At 39.4% G+C, this 12,591-nt stretch overlaps 1 protein-coding gene across 1 annotated transcript; it reads right to left on the reverse strand.

Moving 5' to 3' along the window:
• Nucleotides 1-3,283: 3,283 nt before the first annotated feature.
• On the reverse strand, nt 3,284-11,212 carry LIG4 (DNA ligase 4). The gene is made up of 2 exons (XM_030856765.2): nt 10,884-11,212; nt 3,284-7,175 (listed from the first exon to the last, which is right to left on the reverse strand). Exon 2 carries the CDS (start codon nt 7,145-7,147, stop codon nt 4,412-4,414), a length of 2,736 nt encoding a protein of 911 aa, XP_030712625.1. The 5' UTR covers nt 7,148-7,175; nt 10,884-11,212; the 3' UTR covers nt 3,284-4,411.
• Nucleotides 11,213-12,591: the final 1,379 nt, after the last annotated feature.

Consider the following 12,591-nt stretch of genomic DNA (forward strand, 5'->3'; position numbering starts at 1 on the left):
TTATGAGCACAACTTATTATCAAAGTTTTGGTTTGCAAATTTGATAGCAAAAAAAATACAACTTTAGATTGTCTTTGTAATGGATGGGGAGGATATCTTTTTATGAGTTCAAAAGCCTTGTGTTTTCTTTGACGTATCTTTGTATCTTTTTATATTTTTGAACAGTTTTACATGTAGTTTTATTTTTTATCTATTATCTAGTTGATAGCCTTTCTTATGGGAGCTCTTCATATAATAAAGAAAAAAGTCATTTTCCTGCTATTTTGGTACAAATATTTTTCCTGTGTCACCACCTTTGACTTATGGCAATCACTGTAGAGTATCTTTATCAATCATATAAATTAAATTTAGCAATCTTTTCTTCTCTGGCTTCTATTTTCATTTTTGTTTTCAATACTTAAAATACCCTTCTCCTAGATATGTATTATTTGTGTGGTTTTGTTTTCTTACTTTTAAATATCTGCTTTATCTGAGATGCATTTAAGCAATAAGAGAGGGTTTGTTTTCTAGATGATTACACAGTTGTCTCCAAACTACTTATTAAATAATCCATGTTTTCCCTCATTGACATGAAACGTCACCTTTATTAAACACTGAAGTTCACATGTGCGTCCATCAGAATTTGGCAAAGCCAAATCTCACAGCTAAGAATTATTTACCCCGGTATGTCACTACAGATACTTCATCCAGATTGAAGCTGAGTTAAAGATACATTGTTATTTAAATCTAGAAGTTAGATTCTACCTCCTAACAGGAAAATGGTCACATTAGGTAAAATCAAGAGCCATATTGAAATTTAAAGACATTTATTCTGTCAAAGGATAAAATTGTATTTATGGGACATGATTTACACTTCATACCTAGAGCAAAAAGCATACTGTATTATACTCAGTTTCTTGGTTTCTTCAGATTTTTGCAGTTCATTTTATTGTCTTCATTTTATCAGACCCAGCCCGAGTTACACAGTGACTCCCAGGCCAGAGAAAACCAGTTTATAAACATAAATAGTAGAATTTTTCTATAAATTAATTGTTTCTTTATAATAATTAAAATTGCATTATGGATTCTTGCTACTCCCCTCCCCCACCCCGCATACAGTGCTGTGAAATTGGAAGAAACTTACTCCTGTTTAGCAGACATATCCCAAAGCAAAACCTATAGTTTTCTTAGTCTTAATGAGCCAAGTTATATACAGTCACATCTCAGCCATTGAAAACTGGCTTAGGTCCTGATGCCCATCTTTCTCATTATAAATGTTCCAGCTTGTCAAAAATCACGCAGTGCCTCTTAGGCCTTTGAGGCTTGGCTGTGGTCATGAGCAAGGATCACAGCACGGTCTTCCAGAATGGTCATTAATAACACATAGCGTTTACATACGATTTTACATCTTCAAAGGACTTTGCAAACACTAATTAACCCACTTACGCTTTTAAAGGAAGAAGCGGGAATCAGCTTTCGTTTTATGAATGAAAAACTGGCTCGCAACAAAGCTGTGATTATGCACGGTCTTTTGGAGTTACTCATAAGTAATATAAGGTCTTCTTTCGTTACATTTCAGGTGACTCTGTCAGCCTGACCATTATTGACATTTTGGTCTGGATTGTAACTTGTCGGAGCTTTTCTGTTCGCAGTAGGATATCTAACGGCATACCTGGCCTCTGCCCACTCGATGCCAGTCACACCTCCCCCCCGCCCCCCCCCACCCCGTCTTGACAATCAAAAAGTCTCCAGATGTTGCCAAACCCCAGAAGGGCAAAAATCTTCCCCAGCTGTGAACCACTTCGTAGGAGAAAGGGCCAGAAAAAGTTTGGTAATGCCCATTACAGGGCTTTCCCTTACAAACACAGTTCTTTTCTCCAATTCACATTCTATTATTACCATGTATCACAGAACCTCTGCACGTATTATTTTTCCTTCTCACATTACGTACAAAAATAACTGATAAGATAGTGTTCTACACAGTCATAATATGTATGCACATGTGTGTGTGTGCACACACACACACACACAGGGTCCTTACAACCACCTGATAAACCAGTTACCACTATTACCCTATTTTATGCAAGAGGAAACTCAGATACATTTTCCTAAATGGGAAAAAATTTGAAAAAGAATAGATACATCCATGTGTTTAACTGAATCACTTTGCTGTACACCTGAAACTAACACAACATTGTTAACCCACAGTATTCCAACAGAAAATAAAAATTTAAAAAAAAAAGATCATGTTTGTTTGAGAAGTCAGGAATTCTACTATAAAACATCTTTAGATGAAATCATGTGATGTAAGATGACTTCAAAATAATTCAGAGGTCTATAAATATGAAAAAAGATTAATCATTGATAATTGTTGAGAATGGGTGATGTGCATGCAGGTTCATTATGCTATCCTCCTGGTTGCATTTAAAATTATTTCTATGATTAAAAAAATAAGTTACGGTTGGACACATTATGTTTGAGAGGCCCATGCGACTTCATGTGGAGATGTTATGTAAATGGTTAGATATGTGAACTAGAGTTAAGCAAAGAAATCGGGGCTAAAAAAAGTGGGTGTTATTAGCATATTTAAAACCACTGGGCAGGATGAGAACGCCTATGAATTGAAAGGAGAGAGAATGGGTCTAGTACTAAGAAACTGGACTCTCCAAGAAAAACCAGAAAGGCATCATTGCCAGAATTTTACAATGTGTCTCAAGTCACTGGAAAATACGTAACTATGAATCAGTAATTCCATTTCTACAAATGTAAACAACTGATTACAAAGCTCAGTAAAGAAGTGAGGGTGACTTAGTGACATAACCTAAAAGCCAGACAATAAGGGCCAGCTGGATACATTACAAACCAATCAATGGAATACTGTGCAGCAATTAAAAATGATGTAGATATAGTTTAGTGACCTGTAAATATTCTCACAATTTATTAGGTGAGAAAAGCTAGTCACAGAAAGCATTATAGCTTATTTTATATTTATTTGTTACACTGCAAATATGCATTTTGTGCTTTCCTTACCATCGGTAACCTAAAATAGATGTTATCTTTGGTGGTAAAATTATGCACTTTTCTTCTCACTACACATACCTGTATTTTGTAATTTTTCTCAATAGACATTATATAAAAATATACAAGTTTAAAAATTTTAATGAAGCTCATTCAGTAATATGAAATTCAAAGGACCTGAAATAGGAACTGACTTGAATCAAAAATTATATTAATATCATAATGTCTATTTGACTGAAATAACTATTATGAATTGTTTGAAAATAAAGATAAGAAATTATTTTAATAGTACATTAAATATTTTATTTAAATTAAGAAATATAACAAAATAACATACATTTGTTCCATGGGTTCGATAAAATTTTTAACTACTTACAAATAATCTACACACAGTTTCTCAGGTACCAAATTCCAAGTAGTTAACTGATGTCATAAAAACATATTTTTCAAAATGTACAGGCTGCGTTCCAAAATTTGGTATATTTTGGTATTTATATATTTGGTATATAAATCCAGACATAATATATATATATAAATACATACACATACTATACAAACTTTACATAACCTAAGGGTAAATAGAAGTCACTTTAAAAAGTCAAAGCAATGTACTTCTCTGTAAAGAAAGTTATAACACACATGCCATTCTGACACATTCAATGGGTTATACTTAAGAAAATCACTCTTTGTGGATACTATTTATACTGAAGTACAAATTCACATAAAAGTATTTTCTTTAAAACATGCTCTATTTTAGAAAAAACATTAAGTGTGGGCCAAGTACTTTTAAAATTGCAAGAGATTTTAAAACTCAAACTGATCCAACTTTAAGTTTTTAGACCATTAAATCTCATTCAACTTCCCCTGATTTAGCTAATGACATCACTAACAAGGTATGTATTCATGAGCTTGACTTAACCTTAAAAAATAAATTTGTTCACATTTCACATTTAAAAGAGGAATTTTAGCCTTCAACTTAAAAAGACATATATTTACAAGTCCAATTGTAACAATTCTGATTTTTTTCTTGCAATGCTTTTATTAGACAAAAACTATTATTAAAATTTTTATTTGACTTCAGAAAATCCTGTTAGGTCACTGTTTTTAATGACTCTAAAAGCTTCTAAATCTATTTTATTAATATCTGAGTCAAAATTCTAGATTTCTATAAGGAGACTGTTAACATTAAACATTTTGTTTCATCTTGGTTATAAAAATAATCAAACACTACACTGTTAGAAAATTTTCTTTCTTGACATTGGGCCATTGGGTGTCTTTTCTATATCAAAAGTTACGATTACTGTGTTTCTATATCTAATAATACTGTTTAAGCACAGATTTTAAGAGATTAAAATAAAATGTGGTTTAATGAGTCAGCCAGATCAGAGGCCTTCCCTCACTAGGAAAGCTAGCTTCAAAGCAAATATTGATTTTCCTCCTGTAATTCCCTCTTGTCTATTGATTCAGTTACCCAACGTTCTTGTAGGATTTTAAACTTTCTCTTAAGAGTTCTTCGAAAAGCTTTAAAGTCTGCAACCCGACTCTGATCCTCCCCAATGATGACATGAGACACTCCCTCAGCTAAGCATGAAACTACTTTTGCTCCATGAAATTGAAGCTCCAGGGCTGTGACAGCTAATCTTGCCCCCTCGATTTTAGTGCTTAAGTCATTAATAACAGTATACAAGTCCAAAAAAACGGTGTGGTGTCGAAACATGCTAAGAGGAGTGTTGTCCCAGGAATACCGGTGTTCCAAATCGGCAATCACAGGATCCATTTCCCCAGGAGTCTGTTCACCAGCATTTTTAATTCCCGAGAACACTTCCTTCAGTTGGTTCCAATCTGTATCGACAAAGTAACTATCCCCGTAGCGGTCGTATTCCCGAGCAAAGTGCTGTTTTGTTGACGGGCACATGTGAATCATGAAGCGAGGCTGCCACGGCACACAGCTTTTGGTCTCTAAACACTCTAACAGCCACTCGGGCTTGACAACATCGTGTTTATCAGAAGAGATGATGTTTTTCACTCGAATGTTCTCACACCCTGCGATCACACAGTATGTGTCTGGGCCTGGATTTTGGACTACGTAACCACCAAATTCTGCGATTCTGTTCTCCAGATCGGGCTTTGGATGGCTGTTGGTTCCACTCATGACACAAAACTCCACATCTTCAAATATATTAGAGACTTTGTTTACGTTAGAAAGGTTGGGTGCTTTGAGGTGCTCAATAATCCCAATAACTTTCTTCGTCTTTGGGGCAGCCTTCCGCTTTTTTTCTTGTGGTTCATCATCATCACCCACATAAAGGTGTTTAGACGCAAGCTTTCCGGAGGCTTTCCCTCGGAGTTGTTCTAAGTCCTCCAGAGACGTACATTCGTGCCATTCTTTGTTTTCTCTTATGTTCTCAATTCGTGGGAAACGCAACGTGCAGCCAGTTTTATACATGCCACTGGGGACAATCTCTGTGGCCTTAACCTGAATGATGACCGAGTTCCAAGGCTCGATGTAGACCTCTGGCTTCTCTGTTCCACACAAAATGCAACTGGGTGGGGCTTTCTTATGAAAAGGCTTCCAGTGTTGGGCCAACTTCAAACCCAGGTCATACAGTTCTTTCATGGTGTAACCTGAGCCAACGCGACAGAGAGTATGAAACACTGATGGTTTTTCACCAGGAGGTGGTTTCTCTGACACCGCACACAAAAAATGAGACATCATTCCACCCCGGGAACCTTTCCCCCAGTAGCCCCCCACGATTAAGATGTCCAGTTCATCCATCAGCCCATTTACATACTCTGGTTTAATTTTCAACCATCCTTCACCTCTTTTATCTGGCTTGTAAATGGACAGAGGATGTTTTATCATGATCCCCTCTTCTCTTTTATCTATTGCTTCATTCAAAGCATCAATTACTTCTTTCTTAGTATGAGCTTGTGTTTTTTGCACTATTTCTATTCTACCTGGTATTGGTGTAAAAACACTATTAAGAATTTCATACCTCTTTCTCAGTGTCTCCTGTCCTAGCTTTTTATCATTAACCATCAATACATCAAAAACACAGTAACAAGTGTGCAGATCAGAATCTTCTACCATTCTTTTAATATCAAACTTACTCCCCTTTTGCATAAAAGTTTGTGTATCAGGGTTGTAGGCCATCATCTCACCATCGAGGATGCAGTTTTGAACATCTGTTTTGAATGCATTATGGATGAACGGTGTCAGGGAACCTTCCTGTGGGGAAGAGCCAAACTGATCCTCATAGTTATATCCATTGCGGGAGAAGTACCGATACACGTCCCCATCCTTGTGCATCTGCATACGCTCACCGTCTAGCTTGGTTTCGATGTAGAAACTCTGGTGTTTCATGTCCTTCTCAATTCGCTCGATATCTGCTATAGAGGCCAGCATGGGTTTAAATGCAGAGAATAAAGTGATAGAAATGTCGCTGAGTCCAACTGAAGGATCATGCAGTTGCCTACAGACCTTTTCCAGATCTGTGGTGACATTATGCAACTCAGCAGCATCATTATGAAAGACAGAAAACACAGTTTGCTGAGTAAAACCAAGCTTCAAGTCCTTTACAATCATCCGTATCAGCCACTTTTGTTCAAGTGCTGAACTCTGAGTTATAAGCTGAAGAAGACTCTTCTTTACTAGGTCCTTCCTTTGGGCAGAATTATTGTTGGCAATGGAGTCTAAAAGGTCATTTACTTGCTGTATGGTTAAACTTCCCTTCTGTAAACATCTGGGTTTCAACACAAAGTATGCAATCATCGCAAAGTCTCCAGCATCTCCACGAGTTCCAGTAGGTGTTCTGTAGTTTAGAAGTTTGAGGGCATCTTTTCCTCCTCGAGGTAAGTTAAGCAACTCAATATAAAGCTTAGCAAGCATCGTTTCTTTGATGCCATAGGCCATTCTCTCTCTTTCCAGCTGAGGAAGAATAAGTCTCATGGCTGGATAAAAAGAATCTGTGACATCTTTTTGGTTCTTATGAAGGGCATCATGAAACTTTCTCCAAGAATCTAAAAATTCTTTGAAGTGTCTGATTTTTTCTGCACGTCCTTTACTTCTCTGTATTCGTTCTAAAGTTGAACATAAATCTGCAAAAGGAACGTGAGATGCAACAGTCTGTGAAGTTTGCGAGGCAGCCATGGAAGCGACAGCGAATCTTCTGGTTTATCTGATAAAGCAAAAAGAGAATAACTGTGAAGGATAAAATTCAACTAAATTTTAATGTAAAGACCTTACAGAAAGTGCCTGGTTCATAACAAATGTTTAATAATGTTTGTTAAATGAAAACAGACCAATGTTACAAACGATGTCTCTTTTCAACCTCTACATTGAATGATAATCAACCATTTTGTTTCAAACCCATTTCACTTCTGGGCTCCTGAGGTCTTTTCTTATATTTCTCCTCTTTTTCTTTCAGACCACCACCACACAGCACCAGAAACAAATTTTTTTTTTCAATTTACAAACAATTTTCCCCATTTTATTGTTTTATTTTTTATTGAAGTATAGTTGATTTACAATATTGTGTTAATTTCTGCTGCAAAGTGATTCAGTTATACATATGTATACATTCTTTTTTATATTCTTTTCCATTACGGTTGATTACAGGATAGAGAAGATAGTTCTCTGTGCTATACAGTAGGACCTTGTTGTTTACCCATTGTATGTAAAAAAAAAAACTTCCTAAAATCATGCTTTTAACAAAGCGCTAGCTCACTGAATTGGAATTTGGCTGAACTGCACTTCTACGTAGATAGGGTCCTTTCCCCCAAATAAGTACCCTCTTCTTCCAGACAAAGCCTATGACTATGTTTACTGTCACTTCTTCACTGCTATGACAAATCACTCTAGCATTCAAAACCCATATCAAAACATCCTCCCCATGAAATTCTCACTTTACCTATCTCTCTTTTTTTTTTTTTTTGTGGTACGCGGGCCTCTCACTGTTGTGGCCTCTCCTGTTGCGGAGCACAGGCTCCGGACGCGCAGGCTCAGCGGCCATGGCTCACGGGCCCAGCCGCTCCACGGCATGTGGGATCTTCCCGGACCGGGGCACGAACCCGTGTCCCCTGCATCGGCAGGTGGACTCTCAACCACTGTGCCACCAGGGAAGCCCCCGCGTTACCTATCTCTTAACTCTATTATCATAGTTACTTACAGTTTTATAAATTTAAATTCATTAGTGCACTTTTTTGGCCGATAATCCCATGCCAGTAATCCCCAAACCACTTGCTGACTATGTATGGGACATGCATTGTGCTATGGGCAAATACAGTATGTTTCTGCCTCAGGAGTACATTTTGCAATGAAAAAGAGATGTAATGGGAACAACTATAAAATGATAAGGGCTTTAACAAAAATATAGCAAAAGTAAAATGTCATGAGACAGAGCTTTTCACTGAAATATCTCCTGAAAGTCAAAGAGGAAATAATGGGGGCCTTATTCTAGACCCTGGACTAGGGTCTAGAATATTTGCTAAAGTGGTCACCACAAGCATAAAATTTCTTTGAAGTTTTAAATAATCATGCAAGTTCTATTAGAATCTATAAGATATCAGAACTAATATGGTTTAAATGGAACATTAAAATATACTAACTTCCAAAAAAAGATTCAAGTAAAATGTGTACTCTAGGAATTTAAGCCATGTTTTATCTTGTGGTTTCAGATACCTCCTGGCATATCCCCATGTAGCCCAGAGGGCAGGAAGTCAGAGCAGCTTCTGGGGAGTGGGGAGGTCTCTTGTGGTGCAGAGTCCATGAAATTCCCGGCCCAGCAAACGAAAGAGAATCACACAGTATTATCAGCACGAGGCTACACTATCTAGCAGGAGAAATCACATGGTTAACTACAACACCACGTTAACTAAACTGTCAGTCTCTGGAGGTTAGAAATCATGTTGTAATCTGTGCCACTAGCTCCTGGCACATAGTAGGTTGGTTTGTTGAATGAATTACTGAAACCTACAGTTGAGTTCCTGGAAAAGCACACTAGGGAAGGCCAGGAGCTGATCACTCACACACACACACACACACACACACACACACACACAAACACACGAGCGATGGGGTAGTTTGGTTAAAAACACCCAGCAGCTATGACTACTCTGGGGAAGGTTAACAAAATCCATTTGGGGGCCTATGGGGCAAAAAACCTCACCTCTCAGTCTAATTCCTGACAAAGGAAATCCAATTTCTACAGAGTCCATTAGGCCGAGATAAACCCAGGAGAGACCACAATCCTGAGTCTTTTATCTCTGAATACAGGAACTGCTTCCCCTTGCTGTGTCTCATTTGAATAACTGACTGCACCACCTGGTTAGGTCTGTTCACTCTCTCATCTCTCAAAACATGCTCCCTCAACCCAGTGCATTACAGTATATAATGCCCTGCTTACAATTCATATATAATAGATACCAAACGAAGTATGTTAAGAAATACTTCTTCGAATGTTCAAGACTGGTATAGGGTTTCTGATTTATCTGTAGATTCTATTACAGTCTCAAAGTCCAAGTTTCCCTGAACAAGTCTCAGGCAAAGGCTCAAATTACTTTATACTAATGTTGAAATCCACGTAATGATGTAAATATATATGCATCGTAAAACTGCTCCATAGATAACAAGGATTCCAAAATTAGTATAAAATGAATAGACTTCAAATATTTTTACTTATTAAAATAGTACAAAAGAGTCGAATATTACCATTTCCACTGCTTTTTACATACTCTTTTCATTTTATTTTCTGGATTCTGAGGACTTTGGCTGATGCTTTTGAATTGCGAAAAAGCAATACAAAGAAGTCTGTGGTGAGGGCTCAGGCTCTGGAGTCCAATAAATCTGAGTTTAAATGTGGAGTCTAACACTTCATAGCTGTGTGATATGGGGCAGCTGTTTAATTTCTCTACGTTTCAGTTTCCTTAAGTGTTAAGTGGGGTTGATAACTATGTAGAAATTAGGATGATGCCTGACAACTCACATAAGATGCTTAACACAGTACCTGGCATTTAATAAGCCCCTGATCGATTTTAGTACTATAATGCTTGTGAACCCAAAAGACACCGAACACATGAATATTACAAAATACTAAGCCGCTAAGAAGAGAGGGGGACGATTCATTTTGACAAGGATAAGCAAAGCTTTCAAGAGAATATATACGAATAATTGGTACAATAATGACTCATCATCTATTCAGCTGCTGCCTCTATACAACAAGACACACTAGCAAGGTTTTATTCGGTGACTATGGGAGATGATTCAATGCTCTTCTACTGGAGAGAAAGGAATGGCACAGGTGAAGTTTCCTTCGTGCAACCCTCGACAAGACAGAAGGGTTGACAGGAGCCCACCTTCCACAGCACTTCGTGATATTCTGGGAGAACCTCAGGAGAAAGAAATTAGTGGTGAGAAAAAGCCAGAAAAAGCTGTGGGAGGCAGGAAGTTAGTGAAAGACAAGGTGTAAGAAGAGAAACAAGCATACTCCCTCTCCGCAAAATCACTGGACGGTCCACACTACCCTCATCAGCGGATGCCGGGGGAGCCCTGGCCCTGGGCAAACCGTTACCTCTGAGTCCAGGGGTCTCCAGCTGGCGGGGCGGGCGCCGGAATCAGGCCATTCAAGCAGCCAACACGGCTCCTGAGCGTCAAAGGCGGGGGACACTACAGTCCCCTCGTCCCACGTCCCAGGAGGGGGGGTCCAGAGCAAGAGCCCGAACCGGGGACCGGGCTTCTAACGCGGCGGGTCGTCAGGGTGTCGGTGCCCCTCACCCGGGGACCCGATGAGGATGAACCGAAGGACGAAGAAGAAACCTGAACTCTTAAGACTAGCATTCCCTGCACTAAGAAGACGCTACGCGGCCCCCTCCTGTTCGGCCACACCTACCCAGCCTCCGCCTGCCCAGACTCCACCTCTGGATCCTCCGTGGAATCCGAGTCCCCTCCTGGGCCGTCACACAAACCGCCAACCGGGCCCGAAGCCGCTACCGCCGCCGCCGCCGCCAAACCGGAAGCGGGAGCACCGAGGGCCGGTTCCGCCAGCTGCTCCCTGCGCAGGCGCAATCGCTTCCTGCGGACGGAGCGGCCCTGACTTCACGCTGCCAATGTACGCGAGCGCCGTCGCCACCTGCGGGCCCAGAGGCTGTGACGTCAGGGAGATGATGTGCGCAGGCGCCGTACCTTTCCGGAGGCACTGGGAGGACCGCCCACCTTGGTGGGCTGCAGAGGCCCAGAGGGAACCGGGGTTACAGTGTGGTTACCAACACATCTCCGGTTGGCCTCAGCAGCAGGTGCTCTTTGCAAACGTTGGCCCACGAGAGTGGATTTCGTCGCTGAGGGAGACCCCCAAATACTTTGTCCACTGGCTCCTTACTGGGACTTTGAGCCTGAGCCTCTCTGCTTAGGCACTCTTAGCAAGTGACAACCTCTCAGAGTTCTGCTCCCTATGTGTAAAGAGTGGTACCATCACTCATTTCCGTGGTTGTGAAAGCACCCAGGGGAGAGGAGGGCATCTTCCCTCCCAAATCGTCTGCTGTTTCATTTAGGTGGAAAAATATGCTTTTGCAAAATTGTCTAAGGCAGTTCTTTCCTATTTGTTTTTCATGATGGTGCAACTGTGATGTCAGCTCTTGTCTCCTAACACAAATAATACATAATTCACAATAATACATAATTCATAATACAAACAGTTGCATACTCAGAAATCAACAATGGACTCCTAATTTCTATTCAAGGATTCAAAATAAAACTGTTCCACAAATCTCTCCTGAGCACCTACTATGATATTGTAAATTGCGCTACATACAGAGGATTGAGAAATGAAAACAACCCGAATCCTTTTGTGTGGCTTTCCAGGAGCTGTGGCTTTCTACCAGTATCTTGCTATGGCTTGTCCTCTTCCACCATGGAGAATTGAGAAATTATTCATAAACTGTAGGAAGAGACAACTTTTAGAATTACTTCATTTTAGCATAAAATATTATTGCTTTAAAATGAAAGTGAAATTTTGCTACAACAGGCTCTGAGAATACATTTTGGAGCTTTTAAGTGCCCTTAGGAGTTGTCTAATGTACAAAAGCCTCTTTTTACAAACTGACACACATTTAATCCACGGTACTAATTTGTAGTAAAGCTACACTTAGGGGTCCTTCTAGCTCAACAACAACTATATGTCACATCAGCTATGTTATCTGACTACTTTTCTAAAATAACTTGAGTCGTAAAGTCACATGGTACTGTTTTGTGGGTAATTTTTCCACCTACTAGTCAACTTAATTATCAATTCACTTTGGAGGAGCACCCAACAGTGTTAAGTTAGAGGACCCTCCACGTGCCCATCTTTTGCGAAGGCAGTTGTGTACATTTTTGTACCCTGTTCAACATCTACTGAGCTTGTATAATGTCGGAGATTGCACTTTGTATTAGTGATATAAGAGGGGAACAAGGAAACCAGACAAACTCCAAGTTGTTTCAAATCCCCATATCCAAGTTACCATGTTATTTTAGCCTTCTGATGCTTGGTTCACAGAGAATCGAGTTTTTCATTGAGTATCGTCTAGAGTTGCTTTGATTATTAGTTTATTTGTGTAAGTGGT

Source organism: Globicephala melas, chromosome 18 (genome assembly GCF_963455315.2).
Source record: "Globicephala melas chromosome 18, mGloMel1.2, whole genome shotgun sequence".
NCBI lineage: Eukaryota > Metazoa > Chordata > Mammalia > Artiodactyla > Delphinidae > Globicephala > Globicephala melas.

Bases quoted from the DNA above. Each gene is read 5' to 3' on its own strand.
- LIG4 (XM_030856765.2), bottom strand. From the start codon at position 7,147: ATGGCTGCCTCGCAAACTTCACAGACTGTTGCATCTCACGTTCCTTTT.